Source organism: Salminus brasiliensis, chromosome 10, assembly GCF_030463535.1.
Source record: "Salminus brasiliensis chromosome 10, fSalBra1.hap2, whole genome shotgun sequence".
NCBI lineage: Eukaryota > Metazoa > Chordata > Actinopteri > Characiformes > Bryconidae > Salminus > Salminus brasiliensis.
This window is the reverse complement of record NC_132887.1, coordinates 38,094,578-38,114,560: the sequence shown is the minus strand read 5'-3', so window position 1 is coordinate 38,114,560 and position 19,983 is coordinate 38,094,578. Positions and strand designations below refer to the sequence as shown.

General features: G+C 40.1%; 1 protein-coding gene across 2 annotated transcripts in view; it reads right to left on the bottom strand.

The window, feature by feature from the left end:
• lck (LCK proto-oncogene, Src family tyrosine kinase) overlaps positions 1 to 19,892 on the bottom strand; it is a 40,972-nt gene extending 21,080 nt beyond the window's left edge. For both annotated transcript variants that reach the window (XM_072690031.1, XM_072690032.1), the window contains exons 1-6: positions 19,727 to 19,892; positions 9,770 to 9,876; positions 6,778 to 6,844; positions 5,859 to 5,949; positions 4,958 to 5,059; positions 766 to 869 (exon numbers count right to left, since the gene is read on the bottom strand). In XM_072690031.1, coding sequence (XP_072546132.1) covers positions 766 to 869; positions 4,958 to 5,059; positions 5,859 to 5,949; positions 6,778 to 6,844; positions 9,770 to 9,871 — 466 coding nt within the window. In that variant the 5' untranslated portion in view covers positions 9,872 to 9,876; positions 19,727 to 19,892. The remainder of the gene's footprint in view (positions 1 to 765; positions 870 to 4,957; positions 5,060 to 5,858; positions 5,950 to 6,777; positions 6,845 to 9,769; positions 9,877 to 19,726) is intronic.
• Between the last annotated feature and the right edge of the window lie 91 nt (positions 19,893 to 19,983).

Sequence of the window (19,983 nt, the reverse complement as noted above, 5' to 3'; positions counted from 1 at the left end):
ACACACTTCCCGTAAAATTCTGCCGATGTTTCCTCGCGGTTCGCTAGCTCTCCAGGTGTCTGGTGTTCGTACTCAGCCCTGGCTCTATAAATGGCAAACTAACTAAGTGGCTTGGACCGAGCAATTGACAAGGAGTGGGCGTTACGGAGTGACTGTTATGGAGTGGGTGTTTCGGAGTGGGTGTTACAGAGTGGGCATTACGAAGTGGGCGTTACGGAGTGGACATCATAGAGAGGGTATTACAGAGTGGCTATTACGGAGTGGGCATCATGGAGGTGTTCTAGAGTGGGCCTCATGGAGAGGGCATCATGGAGAGGGTGTTACAAAGGGGCTATTACGGAGTGGGCTTTACAGAGTGGGCATTACGGAGTGGGCATCATGGAGAAGGTGTTCTGGAGTGGGCATCATGGAGAAGGTGTTCTGGAGAGGGCATCGTGGAGAGGGCATCATGGAGAGGGTGTTACAGAGGGGCTATTACGGAGTGGGCATTACAGAGTGGGCATCATGAAGAGGGTGTTACAGAGGGGCTATTACAGAGTGGGCATTATGAAATTGGCATCATGGAGAGGGTGTTCTGGAGTGGGCATCATGGAGAGGGCATCATGGAGAGGGTATTACAGAGGGGCTATTATGGAGTGGGCGTTACAGAGTGGGCGTTACGGAGTGGATGTTATGGAGCCCTGATTGGTCCAGTTGATATCTCTGTTCTTAGGTTTTTGACCGCTACTCAGAAAGCTGTGTGGAGGGTGTCTTTCTCTCTCTTACCTGGCGTGGTCTCACTCTCTCGGATCAGGAAGGAGCCTTGGGTGTTTCCTGGAGCCAGCAGATGCCTCATGGCATCATTTCTCGAGAGGTTCTTAAAGAACCAGCTGGAACATAAAGAAACATCGGCTTCATTAATGTACTCGAACGTCAATATTTTAAGCAAGATTAGCTTTTTTGCAGACACTCTCCCGGAGAACTCCAGAACTGTCTTTGACTGTGTGCCTTTAGGAGAGCAGTTGACCTTCGACTCGGTAATCGATTCACAGTAAAAAACTGAGAATAAAATCAAATAAACCAAATAAATAAACCATTGTTTTTCTCTGGGGTCGAAAACAAAGAAATTTAGGCAGCAAAACAACAGAGAAACAGACGATTTCCTTTGGTTACTGCGGTTGACAGTAGGGTTGGGCTTCAGTGTAGGCACAGCTCAGTTTAGTGCTTAGTTCTGTACCGTAAAACACAGTTCAGTGGAAAACCCCTAAAAACCAATACCTGCGTGTGTGGACTCTTTCCCTTCTTTAATTTACTCATCACTGCATGTTGCTCAGCGCTGCCGGCCTATACTTTATATTGTCACCTGCTGCGTTTGCTGTGACTCTCTCTTTTCCACAAACCACACTAAATTAGCTGAGAGCAATGAGAGCTACCAGTGGCTCACTGAAACTGGGACAATGAGGTGACACAGACCTGAATCAGAAGGGCTTTGTCAGAATGCTTTCTTCAGCCAATTATCGCCCAATTATCCCGCCCACTTTTCCGAAACCTGTCATTTACTCCTGATATTCAGTGTAACTATAAAGTTCATCACTACTCCACAAGATCTTCCAATAACCCCCAGGCAACCTTCTGTAGGGGGTCAATTGACCAGTGTACACTTTCTCATCACTGTCTACCACCTCGTCTCGAGGACTGTGCCAGCCTCATCAGCTTCAGCTTTAGATTCTCAGTCTAACAAAAGTCAAATACTAAATCTTACTGCTTTGTGTTTTTTGAATAAATAAATAAATAAATAAATAATAAAATAAATAAATAAATAAATACATAAAACAAAACACACACACACATGTATATATATATATATATATATAAATTATTACTTTTGTATTATTATTATTATTATTATTATTATTTATTTTATTATTTATTAATAATTATTTGATTATTTCTTATTAAGGGAAAAGTACTTTTCTTTTTACCTTTCCTGAATATTCTCCCTAAATTCTCCATAAATAAATTTAATAAATACAAATAATACATATAATACAAAAGAAATAAAGCTAAAATAAATAATAGAATAAATCAGAGAATTAATAATAAAATACAAATCATTATTGAATAAAATTTTGAATACTTTTTTAAATCTAGTGTAAATATCTCATTTGTTTTGTTTTGTTTTTGTCTGTTTTAAGTAATTTTATCTTTCCTTTATCTTCAAGTCTTATTTGTCACTGGTGGATTATTTTTGTTTGATTTAAGCATTATTTCTTGAATTAAGCAAAATAAATAGTCCTCTGGTATGACACTTTTAGTAAATAAAATTAGATATATAATATATATATAATATTTTTACAACACACTTAAAATTAGGAATATAACAATTCCAAACTATTTAAGTTGTTGCAACAGCAGTTGTAAAACAGTTGTAAAACTGGGCTATACAAATTAATTTGATTTGATTTGATTCCACTATATGGACAAAAGTATTGGGACACACCTTTTAATCACTGAATTTGGGTGTTTCATTTAGTCCTATTGCCACAGGTGTGCAAAATCAAGACCCTAGCCTTCAAACAAACAGAGGTGCAACCTCCAGGCATAGCTGCAAAGGTAAGAGGAGCAACTCCTTATTAATGTCTATGGATTTCGAATTTGATGCCATAAAAGCTCCTGTAGGTGTAATTTGTAGGTGTCCGAATACATTTGTCCATATACTGTAACTTTCAATGGAAGTTAGTGTAACACTATGTTTTTCCAGGTCATTTTGGAGCACATCTATTCCATGGTCCATTCCTCATAAAATGTGATATAATGAACAAGTGCCAAGTTTCTGAACTACACCCAGGTCTAGCCGCAGCCCAACCCGGCCCAGATATAAAACTCAATTAACTCAGTCTGGTTATAATAGTGGTTTGGTCTGTTCTGGCAGCTGTGGTTTAAAAGTGGCTCCCAGACCATCTCCACCCCGCAGTACAGGGGCCACAAGCAAATCCTGGATGTGGCCTAGATTTCAGAATTTTCTGTCTAGGCTAGTTCACACTCAGCAGTGGTTTATAGCAGACGTGTCACCACAGATAGCCCAGTTTCAAATGTCATGGCTCTGATGTTCACGTCAGCGTGACAGATTCTGCATGTCTCATCAGTTACAACACCACACATGGTTGTGTGTATTAGCAGGTTTTTGATATTACGCTATAATAGTATATAGTAGTATTATTATTGAGGGAGCTCTGGCCCAACCATACTACGATCTTTAAGGGCCCAACAGTGCTCCAGTGCCTTACAGTGGCAGCTTAGTAGACCTGGGCATTGAAACCCACAACCCTATGATCACAGACCTACAGACCCAATAATTAATACAACAACCCTGTGATCAATAACCAATAACCTAGCACCCTTACATATAACTATGTCCCTTGCACAAGTTCCCAACAGTCGCAGCTTAGTGGGTCCTGATAAAAAAATAACAATAATAAGAAAAAACAATAACCAAGCATATAATATATATATATATATAATATATATAATATATAAGCAATAACCCCTGCACAGAATTAAGTACCTTTCTCAAGAGCCCAACAGTCACAGCTTAGTGGACCCGGGTATCAAACCCACAACCCTGTGATTGCAGACCTACAGACTGAGTTATAAATACCACAACCCTGTGATCAATGACCAATAACCTAGCACCATTACATATAATTAAGTACCTTGCTTAAGGGCCCAAGAGTGGCATCTTAGCGGACCCGGGTATCAAACCCACAACCCTGTGACTGCAGACCTACAGACCCAGTTATTAATCCTACAACCCTGTGATAAATAACCAGGTACCAAGCACTGCTATATAGAATTAAGGGCTTTGCTCAAGGGCTCAACAGTCGCAGGTTAGTATAGGACCCGGGTATCGAACCCACAACCTTATGACCCTATTCGTATCTGCTAAAATGAGGAAATATCTGTAGGTCTGTGACAAAATGCCAGTTTTAAAACTGCAAAAACAAATTAAGCAAACATTGCGAGAGCTCACTGACACATTCTGTACTTTCGTGCATTTATCCCATTGCTTTTAATTGTAATTGTATGTAATAGCACTGTTGGTATGGGCCAAGCACTCTTTTGTATTTGCATTGCCAACAGAAAACCACAGAGCAAAAAAAACAAAAGCACGAGCTGAGAAAAGAGAGAGACATCATGTGTCAGTTGTTCCGTTATTGTAGTGATTATCTTTTCAAAGTGAGTCAGTGACGGTGAGAAGCTCTGTACTTTCGCTTGGTTGAGTTTACGTCACGCTTTTTCCATCACCAAGGCACCTTAATCTCCTTCCACCATCAGCGAGGGAGGCCTCGAGAGGCCCACGGCTACAGAGATACCCCCGAGGTCTTACTAGGGTATTTCCTTAGTACTCCTTGTGTGGGGTCAAGCTTGAAACGCCTCCACGTTCCTGCTCTAGATCTGAAAGTAGGCGGGCTCTTCGCAGAGGAAGCCCCTCCTCCCAAATCTAGGGTCCTATCAGTTCAATCTAGGGTATCAAAAAATGTTTGTCCTGCTTTTGTTGGAGTAACTGTGTCTCTGTGCAGTCTGAGGAAGAATGCTTTCTACTAGATTTTACTGCTAGAAGCATTGCAGTGAGGATTTGATTGCATTCAGGACAGTGCCTCCACCATGTTTGACAGATGATGGCTAATGGACTTGACTGTATATGTATAAATAGACGCTTGCTTGTTTCTATATTTCAGGCATGCAGCGTGGACAGGCGAGTGGACGCAGCATGCGTCAGTGCGGTAAGTGTCTCGCAGCTGAGGTGTTGTGGTGGGTTTTGTTCTTGCTCTGGCTGCACTCGCTCCTTCCTGCAGACAAGGCCTGTTGTATGCATTGCAGGAAGATGGTCTTCGCATGTGTGTGTGTGTGTGTGGGGGGGGGGGGTGTATTTGTGAACACGTGCATGTGTGTGTGTTTGTGTTTGGTTGAGACTTACGGTTCTGTCTCCATGCTGTTGAGTTTGCCCACGAAGTTGCGTGGAACGTAGCCCCTCTGTCCCGTAGACAGAGACTCTGCCATGTACCATTCTGGATCATCTCTGGACGCAACAAAAAAAAAACATGCATTGCATGGTTAGCTCTGAAACACTTAGTGAACCCAAGGCCTTGCACTGATTATGAAGCACATGTCTGAGGACACCTTGGCCTTTCTTTTACAGGAATTCCATAGATTTCCTTAAAATATCTGTGGAATTCCATGGTTACACAGGAATTCAGGGTGGTTTGAGGTTAAATGAGGGTTGTGGAGAAGCTTACCAAGCCAGAATTGTTCACAGAAGGGGGTGACATTGACTGGCTATTACCGAAAATGGTCATGAATACGTTGCAATTTACAGTAATTTTGAGTCCCAGTTTTGGCCTAAACCCAATCATGGTGGAGGGATACATGCAGGGTGCAGTTAGGCAAAATAGTCCAATAGCTTCAGCAACACTGCATAGAAATCATAGGTAGGTTTCTCTACAAGAAACCTGAGGAGCACAACAACGCTTCTCCAAGCAAAGGCCTGGAAATCCAACGAACACAAACAAGGGGCATCTGGAACCAACAGCAAGAGGACTGGTCTACAGACAAAACACAGGCGAGGAGCGTAACAAGGAGGCGGGGCTACACAAACAGATGATGGTAAGCTAATGCTGAAGAAAAACAATGGATGGGAGACCAATGTCTGCACAGGGGTCACCACGAAAGGCCAGTTTTGCTGATTAATCACTGGATTAATCAGCTTCTCTCAGGCTTCAGACGGTTGGTTGGTTCAATGAAGAGCTCCTTCAACCCAGAGCTACCTGCTGGTCTTTAAAGGATACGATTAGTGACCAGTGCAATAGAGAGTAACCTACTCTGAAAGGATCTTCATCTTCTCTCCTTTCTCAAAGCCCAGGTCATCGCTGTGGGACGGCTTGTAGCTGTACATGGCCACCATCAAGTTGTCTGGAATACAGGAGATAACGTGTGAGAAACACTGGTAGACCAACAACCTTGTATACACACACAGCAAGAGAGAAGAATCGTTAATGCACGGCCTGAGAGAAACGTCAGATGCCATTGGAACCAGATCAGCATATGGAGAACATTGATGAGCTGGTTAAAAAAGGCACATCTACATATTAGGCAGGAAGTGAATGGTCGATTCTGATGGTGAAGACGATTGGCAGCAGGACAAATGGACAAGGTTAAGAATCTGAGACACTTTGACAAGATGACTGGCTCAGAACATCTCCAAAACATCAGGCAGGATTTGAGGGTCATTGGGAATTTAAGGCTCATTGATTGAATCCATGGAGGTCCCACCTCACAACTACAATGAACCATTGTACCCCATGCTGGACCCAGTTTCCCATTAGAATCTGTTCTTCTGGAATTCTGGAGCAGTTTGGGAATACATTGGAATTCCTGATTAATCATCATTAGGATGAAGCCTTCCAAATGTTTGATGGATTAGGTCTGATCATGAGCATTAACTCATCAAACATCTGGAAGGCTTTAAAAGCCCCAACACAGAAGCATAGAACCAAGCCAATACCGGCCAATTTGACCTACAGACATCCTAACCTCAGGATCATTATTGTTGGATATGATGCCTATGGATCTAGGCGAAGAAGGATTGGTAGGAATATGGTAATTCAGGTGTGTGTTGGATACAGAATGGATACATAATGGTTTAATGCTATGTAGAACCATCTACAAGAGGGTTTCCAGCATGGGGAGGAAGCCTCTTAAGCAGGCAGGCCTTTAAATGGTTGTGTGAGTGGGTCTTACCTGGCAATGGGGAAGTCGGGGGAGGTGTGTAGTTGGAGTTGAATGGAAATTTGTCATTATACTGCATCTGCAAGACAGAGGAAAAGAGTCTACCCAACAGAGAACGGATCAAACAAACAGATCAGGCAACTATTATTCATCCGAAGTGAATCGACTTTTGATGTTTGAGGTTTTTCCGCCCCAGCAAAACCATTGCGACAGTCACTGCAGTCATCATTCTATTGTTCACCCCGGAGAATTTGAGCTATTCAGCAAAAAACACAGCCTGATTGAAGAACCTAGCACATGACGGCTCCTGGTTTCGACACGACACGCACCAATAGGAGAGATTAGCTTAGCATTACCCTCTACAGTTTAATCAGCGCATGACATCTCTGCCACGGTCTTGGCATCACCGGGCAGGGCCTGTGTGAAAACCCTCATGAAGTACTTTGAACCGGCTTCCTATCAGTATAATGGATCTTCACGCTAAACAGTGCCTTGACCTATGCCCAGCAGTCATTACCCCGAGAGAAAGTGGACCTGCTGTTCTTCTGAGCAGCTCTTATGAAACATGGGCAGCACGACAAAGCACAAAATAGTCCCGTTTCCATTAGAACAAAAACAAACCTGACCCCAGTGGTCTGTTTACAGGCCACTGGCCATTTCCTAACATCTGATCTACTATCAGAAGCATTCTCCTTCACGCTGTAATCTAATGGAGGCCTTGATTAAGCTGAGGAAGTGTGGAGGACATTCACACGGCATTCCCGCTTCGAAAGGTTGCAAAGACAAAGAATGGCTTTCCTATTGATTGTGTAACACATTCCCAACCGGAGCCTGAGCCGGGCAGAGCCTGAGCCACGGAGATGTGATATAACTGGACAGTTCAAATCCATCAAGAAAACAAAAAAAACACACATCTGCTTGACCTTCCACTTACTAAAGCCCCTGCCTTGTACTTTGACTCGCTGGCCAGTTTATTAGAAACACCTACCATCTACTTTCTCTCACAGGCCACTTTATTAGAAACACCATTTACTCACTGGCCAATTTGTTAGAAACACCTACTGTCTACTTCCACTCACTGGCCACTTTATTAGAAACATGTATTGTGTACTTGCACTCACTGGCCACTTTATTAGAAACATGTATTGTGTACTTGCACTCACTGGCCACTTTATTAGAATCACGTATTGTGTACTTGCACTCACTGGCCACTTTATTAGAAACACGTATTGTGTACTTGCACTCATTGGCCACTTTATTGGAAACACCTACCTTGTTCTTCCATCACTGGCCACTTTATTAGAAACACCGTCCTCAGCACAGCGGCGACACTGGCATGGTAGTTTGTGTGTGGTGCTGGTACGAGTGTACGAGTGTGGTGAGGCTTTTACACACGTCAGTGTCACTGCTAGATTAAGACTGGACCTAGCATCCAAAAATATCCAGCCTTGAACGTCTCTGTGGTCAGAAACTGACTGCAGGCTGGGTTGAACAGTAGAACGCGGCCTTACGTGTGTCGGAAGAGAGATGTGCTAGTCTTCACTTTCCTAAGACGGCACTGGGGGCATTGGGGACAATGAGGACGTTGCTGGTGATAGGGGATTGGGTAATTGGTCTTCCAAATTGAGTAAAAAGTGGGGTAGAAATATATTATTAAAAACTTACAGGGAAATTTTACATTCAAAATACTTAAAGTAGAAACTTCTAAAAGGGAAAAGTGAAACAGTAAACAGTAGCACAAACCAAAGGCAATATTTTAACAGTAAAAATTCATAAAATGACAAAAATCCTGGTGTATTAAATTAGATCTACCCAAATAAAGGCCTGCAAAATAGCTAAAAATACCAATGTTTTTATACACTGCTATATGATATATGATATATGATTTTTACTGTATGTTTTACTGTAGATTTGACCTCATTCATACAGTATACTCTAATTACACCATTGAGGAAAGGGGGGGTGTAATCATTCAAAGGCAGTGGAGGCAAGTACCTTTTATATAGGCCTCAACCTTAACCCTAAATGAAGCGCAGCGCGAACTGAGCGAAATATGCGCAGCTTCATCTCTCTTCTATCTCTTTTTACTCTCACACCAACAATGGTTTAGTAAACCTTTTTTTTCTTTTTTGCACTGTTGCCCCTCTTCCGTTCCCCTATACTGCGCGATGTGCAACCTGCGCTTTTGTTCTTTTCCCGCCTGCTCCAAAGCGAGACCACAGAAGCAGCACAATAAGCGAGCAGTCTAAGCCTCTTCGGTTTCTATATATACACACATACCCATAATACAGTGTTTGAACTGCCAGCCTGCGACTCCACTCTATTCCCTTTTCATGTGTACAGAGTGGGTGGATGCAGACAGAGACAGCTTGCTTCTTCACCGTAGGCCCTCTAACACCACCTAGGCACCTATTCTAACTGTTCAGAACCATTCATCCCAGCAGGAGGGGCATGTTAACGCCTGTAGAAACACCATCCAAATACAAACAACCACTGAGCTCCACTGAACTGGCTAGAATTACACTGGTCTGATTTCTCAGTGCCCCCAGGCTTCGTATAGACTTAAAGGGCCCCTATCCCCCATTTATAACCAGCATCTTACTGGTACAGCTGTGATGTCTGTGTGGGCTATTTTCCAGCTGTTCTTTATCAGAGCCAGCTTTTGGTACTGTGCCTTTAAGAGATTAAGATATATGCAAATGACCTGCATTCTGATTGGCTGGCCTGTATTGTGGCTTGCACCAGATGCTTTATATTGTGTGCAGGCCAAGCTGAATTATTCCTTAGACCTGTAGTAGTATGAATGGGCGGGGCTAAACTGCAGACGGATGCGTAGGTGGTTATATGTAAATGCAGTGGTTTTTGTGACATCACGGAAATCAGACATTCAAATCGGGACCTTCTTACGGCTTAGCCTAGCTTAGTGTATACAGACAACATGGACGATACATTAGTGTCACATATTTTATATATGATATATATCCATGCTCACAGTAACACTCACCTGGTTCCCTGAAGGAATGGGGCAGTTGCAGTTTTCGCAGAGTTCATCGTCAGGGTGGTAGGAGAATCCGTCTTCCGAGTCGTAGGAGCCACAGTTCCCCATGGTGTCTAAAATGATAAAGAGGACAACATGTTAATACGAGGTGTTAGTACGTGACTACTTGCCAGCTGCTATAGAATCCCAAGTGGTTGCTATGGTGTCACTCTGTGGTTGGTGGTTGCTGTGGAATCACAATTTGTTGCTAGGTGGTTGCTATGGTATCCCAGGTGGTTGCTATGATGTTGCTAAGTGGTTGCTAGGTGTCTCCTAAGGCATCCTAAAGTCACTATGGTGTTGACTAGTGGTTACTAGAGGGCTTCTAAGACGTCCTAGGTGGTTGCTATGGTGTTGATAAGTGGTTGCAAGGCGCCTCCTAAGGCATCCTAGTTGGTCGCTATGGTGTTGATTAGTGGTTGCTAGGTGTCTCCTAAGGCATCCAAGGTGGTTGCTGTGATGTTGCTAAGTGGTTGCTAGGTGTCTCCTAAGGCATCCTAAAGTCACTATGGTGTTGACTAGTGGTTACTAGAGGGCTTCTAAGGCGTCCTAGGTGGTTGCTATGGTGTTGATAAGTGGTTGCAAGGTGCCTCCTAAGGCATCCTAGTTGGTCGCTATGGTGTTGATTAGTGGTTGCTAGGTGTCTCCTAAGGCATCCTAGGTGGTTGCTGTGGTGTTGATAAGTGGTTGCTAGGCGGCTTCTAAGGCATCCTAGATGGTCGCTATGGTGTTGACTAGTGGTTGTCCTTAATGTGATAAGCTTGTTTTTTAATATTATAATTAAACTGTTTCTATGATATAAACATGCAGATATGTAAATGACCTCTGTTGTGATTGGCTGTCAAGTTTTGAGCCTCAAGTCTGGGCTGAAACCCTCCTTATAACTTGCTATGGTGTTGCTAGGTGGTTGCTGTGAAATCCCAATCTGTTGCTAGGCGGTTGCTATGTTATCCCTGGTGGTCGCTATGATGTTGCTATACGTCTCGTAAGGCATTTCAGCAGTGGATGTACAGTATGTAAACGGACAGGTGTTTGTAAGGTCACAAATTACAGCCCAGTTTCCATAGACAGATGGGGGGGGGGGTGCAGCATCCTTACATACTGGTTTCACATACTGGCCCTTATTGCTTATTGCCCAGCAACTAGTGAGTGATGAGAGACAGAGACTGAAGTGGCCCACGGTCAAATGTTTGGGGGCTCATATAGAGACTAGAAACAGGTGCCTGGTCTGTGCCACGCAGAGTTTACTGAGGTTCAACACTTAATAAATAAAATTAAAGAATTAAACAGCTCTTTAAATCCGTGCTTCCCAATAGGATTCAGTTCCCATCGGCTCCTAAACAGCTGGGCTATTCTCTCTTTCCTCAGTTTAGACTATAAAGGAAGAGCGTTATTTGCTGATGTCTAGTTTGGGAGTCTAAACATTCCAGCATTTTATTTTCCATGTGTTTCTCTGCTGAAGTAAAGAAAACACTTGAATGATAACAGTACTGTGGTGGGATCGTTTGGTGCCATGAATGACATAGGGGGCTGTGGGCATTAGTATAGGAAGCAGAGTCAGACTGCAGATAATTCCCAGAGCTGATGAGAATGAGAATTCCAACTTCAGACTGAGGATAATTCTGGGAATTCCGAATTCAGATTGAGGATAATTCTGGGAATTCTGACTTCAGACTGAGGATAATTCTGGGAATTCCGACTTCAGATTGAGGATAATTCTGGGAATTCTGACTTCAGATTGAGGATAATTCTGGAAATTCTGACTTCAGACTGAGCATAATTATGGGAATTTCAACTTCAGATTAGAGATAATCCTGAGAATTCCGATCTCAGATTGAGGATAATCCTGGCAATTCCAACTTGAAATTCTAGGCTGGGAATTCTAAGCTGTTGTGCTGCTCACACACTGCTGATAATGGGGTTAATAGGCCACTTAACTTTCAATGGAAGTAAAAAAAAATAGATCGTATTCCAAGTCATTTCAGAGCGTTTCTATTGGTCTGTTCATCAGGAAAGTTGGACACAATGTAAAAAAAAATTACCAGATTCACATTAGGTCAAAAAAATGGAGAGACTCTTTGCTAAAGCGCCTGTGATCATCTTTATGGTGTTTAGTTTCAGACTCAAAAAGATCTCAGCAAGAAAAAACTGGCTCTTAACAAAGGTCAGATCCCAGGGTCATTCCATGGAAAGAGTGCCACTTCAATGGCTATTTCTGGCTGTAGATTAAATATTTTTAAGAATGCGGGGGTTCCTACATGTCTGGATGTCATGGGCTTCACGGGGGGCTACAGGAACATGACCTCGAATGGGATCCTTTAGCTAGTTTTCCATGTAATTGTCTGATTTAAAAGCTGGATGCGGTGTCGCACCAGAGCACAGACTGCAATACGTTTCCACACTTTTAGAAATGTAGAGGTGAAAAGTAAGAATGCCTGTTTACTACAACAGACACTTTCACTTCATTCATTTAGAATTGATGACAGTCACACCACAGGACACTTTTAAAATGGGGCTCAATTCAAAAACGATTTTTTTTTTTTCAAACAAATTTATTACTAATTAATAATCATATAAGCAACCCCTTGGACGGCGAGTGAAATTCCATCTGAATGATTACTGAATAAAATGTGTACCACATTAACAGTCCACCCGAAACAAAGAGGGTTCTACAACACAGGGCTGAAAAGCTCTGTACAGAGCGCTGTCGTAAACAGTGCTGCGCAGAAACACCAAGAAAGAGAAAGAGCCATTAAAGCAGGCCAGCGTTTTCTGAGTGGTACCTTTAAGACTGTATATATTAACGCTGTCCAATGAAAAACATGTATCTCCAAAAACAGCATTTAGAAGCATTTCTATTGGTCCATTCGTCCCAAAATGATTGCCGCAGTGTACAGAAGCAGCAAAGGATGGAGAAAACTAAAAACGGACAAAATGGGAGATACGTGTTTTTCATTGGACAGCAGCGATATAAATTTAATTATGTGTGTGTATATATATATATATAAACCTTGTATCTCCAAAATGGTAACTTTATAGGCAAAAGAAACATCCTCCTCAACACCCCCCCCCCCCCCCCCCCCCCCAAGTCATTTTGAAGCATTTCTGGTATATACTTATATTTATAATACATATATATATATATATAATACGTGTATATATATATATATATATATATATATATATATATATATATATATATATATATATTAAGGTTATCACACACACATATATACTTACATTTATACAATAAATATGGGTACAGTGTTACTATATACTGTATATATATATATTTATATAGTCAGATCAAAACCTTGTATCTCCAAAATGGTAACTTTATAGGCGAAGGAAAAATCCTCCTCAATGCCCTATTGTCTATTGGTCCATTCAACATGAAATTTTGACACCATGTAAAAAACAACAGCCAGATTCACATCATGACAAAAAGGCTTTTGCATTGCAAAAACATGTATCTCCATCTTTCTCCGTTTTAAGTTCTCTCCATGGCTTGAACCCTGTAGCTGTGTAAATAATTCTATTCTGGAAGAATAGCCCAATAGAAATGCTCGAAATAACTAAGAATAAGCTCTTCTTTTATATTACCTTCCGTTCAGAGTTAATCACACGTTTGCACTCTCCTGTAAAGTCACCATTTCTGAAACACATGTTTCTCATTGGACAGCGACAATGATTTTTAGGAATTTATGAAAATCTAGCAGCTGCTAAATGAATGTATATAATAATAGACTGTCCGACGAAGAGTATGAAGAGGGATGAAGAGTAAATTGACATGGATAACTTTTTTAAACATTTTGAAAGGATTCTTTTGTGCAATATTTACAGAACAGACAGGTCTGGTCTCGAGAACAGTACGGGAGTCAGATTAGCCTCAGATATCCCAGCCTGTTAGTGTTCACCTCCATCACCAGTTCTCACTGTTAAGCTGCACAAAAATATCAAAATTGGGGGAATCTGTTTTGGAGAATAAGAAAAATAGGATTTCTTGATCTGAAAAAGGTTCAGATTAGTGGGTCTGTCTGCTGCCGTTCTCGTGTCACAGCCACAGAGAACAGAGAAGTACAGCCCTTGTACTTCTATAAGTCATGTCATTGTAGTAGCGAGCGTTTAGCTCTGTGTGGTTTCTTAAAAGACGCTTGGGAGGCTCTGAGTGCATGAGTGAGGCTCGTTTTTGAGATCTGTGAACACTTTAAAGGGTCTGTGATCAATGTACTGCACTTTTTAACACACTTCACCTCTCTGCATATCATCATTTCTGCAAACTTTGAATGCTCCAGCTTTTCATGATGAACGGACCAATAGAAATGCTCCAAAATTGGAATAAAATCTCAGAACTTTAAAGTTTAAGAAGAATACAGCAAATTTAAAGCGGGTTCTTTCCTGTACGACGTCTCACATGAGGTTATTTTTCTCTCTCTTTCTTTGCTTGTGCACAAAGCCCTCCTTCCGGATTCACCCAAGCCTCCTGGTCTCTAAGCGCAGATCAGCGATCAAGGTCAGTGGGCGAACTTGGCTGTCTCTCTGCCTCTGTGAGAGGTCTGAACTCGTGAGAAACTTCACAGTCGGGTCAGGAAAATCCTGACCCCTCTCCCGAACTCGAGGAGCAAAAGGGACACGAGTGAGAAGGCCCCAAAAACAGAGCGAGTCATCCAAGCAGAGTCAGAAATTTCCAACGAGCTTCAGCCAGGCCCATCCCTCACTGAGTCTCATCAGAAATGACCACAAAGAGCAAAAGTAAAACCTTTCACCGCAGCATCCTGGGAGAGCTGAGCTGAGCTGAGCTGAGCTGGGGGGAAATATCTGAAGTGTGAAAGGACTCAGTATCTGGGCCTGTTTGTGTTTACTTTACGAGCCAGTTTTATTCTGGGTTTCTGAAGCGCTGCCTGACGATCACTGAACACAATTTCTTTACTACCTGTATGTACTGACATCATGGCCCATATTTAATTTTCATATGTGAATGTATATGTGTAGTGACATTATGCCACATATTAATTGTATATATGTAAGTATCTACATGTAGTAACACAATGCCCAATATTTACTGTATTTATTCATTGTATATATAATATGTATGTGTAGTAACCCATATGTATTGAATATATGTAAGTATAGATATGTATATATCTATACGTGTAGCATAGATATAGATGTAGATATGTAGTAACATTATGCTCTGTATTTATGGTATATAGGTAAGTATATATGTATAGCAACATTATGGCTCATATGTATTGTGTATATTAAGTATACATATGTGTAGTAACATTATGTCCCATACTTACGGTGATATGTAAGTATATAGATGTAGTAACATTATGTCCCATATTTATGGTGATATGTAAGTATATAGACGTAGTAACATTATGCCCCAACTTTATGTTATATACTGTATATATATAGTAACAGTATGGCCCATATTCATAATATCTATGCAAGTGTATCTATTTTAGTATATATCTATACACTAAATATATATATATATAGTAACAGTATGTAGTAATATTATACCCATATTAATTGTATAAATGTAAGTATATATATATATATATATATATATATATATATATATATATATATATATATATATATATAGTAACATTATGCCCATACTTATTGTATATATGTAATTATCTACACGTGTAATAATCTTACGCCCAATATTTATTGTATATATGTAATTATGTAAGTATATATACCTAATGACATATCCCATGTATTTTTTATCTCTATGAATATTTACATATATGTAAGGATCTATATGTAAAAACGATGTGTCCCATATGGGTCCTATATGTGCCACTGTAATAACGCTCTGCTGAGCTGAATGTGTGGCAGGACAGGAGGAAGTTGAAACCCAGACTCGAAGGCATGAAAGAATTTAGTAAATCAGGTTTAGTTGGTTTGAGGTGCTGGAACTGTGTCTGCGGTTCCTTGCGCTCGATCCTCATACGGGCCGCCAGGATTTGTACGCTACCCTTTGTCTTCGTGCTGCTCTCAGTATTGGTTACAGCGCTCAAAAGCCCTGAGTCTCTCTGCAGCCCTGCTGAGAGCCGAGGAGGGCCGTCTTCTGCTCTGGTAAATCTTTGCCGTGTTGTGTACACTGATTGTGCACAATCGAGAGACGAGGGGGCAAGCTGAAGTGACCTGACCTGGGTTTCCCCAATCAGGGTGTATTTTCCACAATCATTACAGGCATTCAGCTTCATGTTAACCCTTCGTATTCAAATGTAATCAGACATTTTCTCAATTACTTACATGGTATTGTGTATGGTCCCTGTCATGGGAAAAATATTTTATCTCTAAAATAACAACTTTACAGCAGAAGGAAAAAACTTTCTTAACTTTCAATGAAAGTCAATGGAAAAAGATTTTACTCCAAGCCATTTTGGAGCATTTCTATTGGTCAGATCATCATGAAATTTGGGGGCAACGTAAAGAAGGACTGCCAGATTCACAATATGTCAAAAAGTGAAAAACGGCAAGAATGAAGATTTTGATTGAATCCGCACTTTTTATATTTTTCAGTTTGTTCTGATGTCAGTAAATGGGAGAAACTGGGCAAAAATATAAGAGATGTCTCTTCCCTTCCGCAAAATCAAGACTAGACACACAGCAGTATTTTATAATCAAATGAAAAGGATCATCGCTGTCATACACAAAAAAATCACATCTCAAAAATAGCAGCTTTACAGGAGGAGGAAAAAACCTTCTTAACTTTCAATGGAAGTCGATGTAAAAATGTTCTATTTCAAGTCATTTTGGAGCATTTCTATTGGTCCATTCATCATGAAATTCTGACACAATGTTAAAAAGGGCGGCCAGATTCACATCATGTCAAAAAGTGACAAACGTCAAAAATGAAGATACAAGGTTTTTGATTGAATCCGCACTTTTTTTTTACGTTTTTCTGTTTGTTTTGATGCCAATAAGTGGCATCAAAAAGTGGTGTCGCTTTCCTTCTGCCAAAACGAGACTAAACACACAACAGTATCTTTAATTTGGGTGGAAATTGTCATCGTTGTCACGCAAAAACGCTTTTGGAGCATTTTTATTGGTCCATTCATCATGAATTCACAATGTGTCAAAAAGTGAAAAACGGCAAAAATGAAGATACAAGGTTTTTGATACAGTTTGAGACAGTGAAGATGTACGCTTGTATTCTTTATTGGCAGATTAAATCCGTCACGCAAAACAACTCATATCTCAAAAATGGCTAAGAAAAAAACTTTACTTTCAATGGACGTCAATGTAAAAAGTCCATCCATCCATTCATCATGAAATTTGGCTGCCGTGTAAAAACAGCTGGCAGATGCACATTATGTCAAAATGCGAAAAGCCGCAAAAATTAAGATACATTTTTCTGTGATGTAACATAATCTGCTGTTCTACTTCCATCCCAATGCACAGATTAAAAAATCGGAACCTCCACTTTCCTGTGGATGCTGAATTTTTCACCAACTGATCTATAAGTGAGAAATAATTGGTATAAAATGACGCCGTGCTTTTATTCCCACCAGCGCTGAAGGAACCCGAACTGACAGAATGTCCTCCCTCTGTATTTCATGATTAAATGTCCTTTAATTCCAGTCTTTTAGTTTCCGGACTGAGTTACAGGCTTGATCCTTCAGGCCTGAAGCAGCTGAGAGTAAATCCCCTAGCCAGTCACTCACAACAAAAACATGGCTGGGTTTGGCACATGTCAGGAATGTTACAGGCTGCTCCGTGGCAGGGCCTGAAGGTGTCAAACTGGAAGCCGGATTCCTTGGCAGCTAAAGGCCTACTGTTCCTGCCCCTGACCTGGTTAACCCCTAACACTGCAGACCTGCTGGAAGTCCCAGTATTATTTAAGAGGACCTCCTGAAGTCGGTGTTGTTTTCAATGTCACTTTTAAATGATAAGCTTTACTCTCTTGTTAGGAGTTTCGGAGGTTACTGATCTTACAGCAGCACATCTGCTAACCCAGGCAGGGGAAAGCATCACGGTGTTCATATCACTGATCAACACTACTGAGGTACACACCCCACCCTTTTCTTTCTTCTGAAGAGGGTAGAGGAGATACACTGAGCCAAGTGAATAAACTCCACTCACTCACAAAACTACTGAAGACACTTCTTAATTTTGTATGTGTTCGATGTCCCGAAAAAACCTTGTATCTTCATCATTTCTGGCCTTTTATGTAATAATAATAATATATCCCGTATGTATTCTATGTATGCATGTAATAACAGTGTATCCCTTTTATATATTTAAGGGCCTTTGTAATAACACTATAATCCATATGTATTATATGTATATACGTGGCTATGTAATAACACTATAATCCATATGTATTATATGTATATATGTGGCTATGAATAACACTATAATCCATATGTATTATATGTATATGCGTGGCTATGTAATAACACTATATCTCATATGTATTATATGTATATATGTGACTATGTAATAACAACCTATTCCATATATATTATATGTATATACGTGGCTATGTAATAACACTATATTCCATATGTATTATATGTATATGCGTGGCTATGTAATAACACTATATTCCATATGTATTATATGTATATATGTGACTATGTAATAACACTATATCTCATATGTATTATATGTATATAAGTGGCTTTGTAATAACACTATATTCCATATGTATTATATGTATATACGTGGCTATGTAATAACACTATAATCCATATGTATAATATGTATATACGTGGCTATGTAATAACACTATATCTCATATGTATTATATGTATATATGTGACTACGTAATAACACTGTATCTCATATGTATTATATGTATATAAGTGGCTTTGTAATAACACTATATTCCATTTGTATTATATGTATATACGTGGCTATGTAATAACACTATAATCCATATGTATTATATGTATATACGTGGCTATGTAATAACACTATATCTCATATGTATTATATGTATATATGTGACTACGTAATAACACTGTATCTCATATGTATTATATGTATATAAGTGGCTATGTAATAACACTATATTCCATATGTATTATATATATATATATGTGACTACGTAATAACAATATATCTCATGTGTATTATATGTATATAAGTGGCTATGTAATAACACTATATTCCACATGTATTATATGTATGTAAGTGAATATGTAACAATATATCCCATATGTATTTTTTGTAAGTGGCTATGTGACAACACTATGTGCCATACGTATTTTATATGTATATAAGTTGCTATGTAATAACACTCTGTCCCATATATATTGTATATATGTAAATATACATGTAATACATGTAATACATAAATTTACATTGTAAAACATTTAACACTGGATCCCATATGTATTTTTTCTCAAAATTTCAATCTATAATCTGTTCAATTCTTAAACTTGATCAGCAGCTTGAGTGTTATAATTATTTCATTTATTTATTGGTTGGTTCAAAACTTTTTTGTTATCAAGCTTATTTGACATCCTTTATTAAATCCTTTACCACCCAAAACCCAAACTGCTCAACCAAGTGAGCTGTGCTATCGTAAATTGACTGCTTTACCTCTAAAAGACATTTGATTTACTTTTTATTGTCTATTTTATTTCTATACTGTTTTAATTTTCCACAAATATTCCACACAACAACCAAAAAAATGGCTAAAAAATTTGGCTTTGAGAAACGATGGCCGAGGGCGACCCAACCGACCCAACCCAGGTGATGTCTCATTCTCTGTCTTCTTTCCTAGTAAGTTCCACCGAGCTCAGTGTTTATCACTGTTTTTCAAAAGTTTATAAACAGGCTCAGTTTCTAAAACCTGTCTATAATCAATACACTGATTGGCTTTCTCTTACTGACCTCAACAGCTCACCTCAGAAGCCCCCCAAAGGTCTGTGCTAATTCAGGACCTACCTCTTCTAGTACCGCTGCAGGTAGTCTCAACTGAGGGCCTCAGATTTCATGGATGGGCCAAACTGGTTTTCATCCTCATATCCCGATCTTCAAACGCTCCGAGAGGCTGAGATGCTTCTAGAACAGTGAGGGAAAAGGTATGCAGATAAGACTGCTGCTGCGCTGCTTCGGCTTCACACACATGTGGCGTGTCAGCAACTGTGAGCTAGATCACATCCTCTACATCCTCCAGTTTACCATGAGCACATCACACTAAT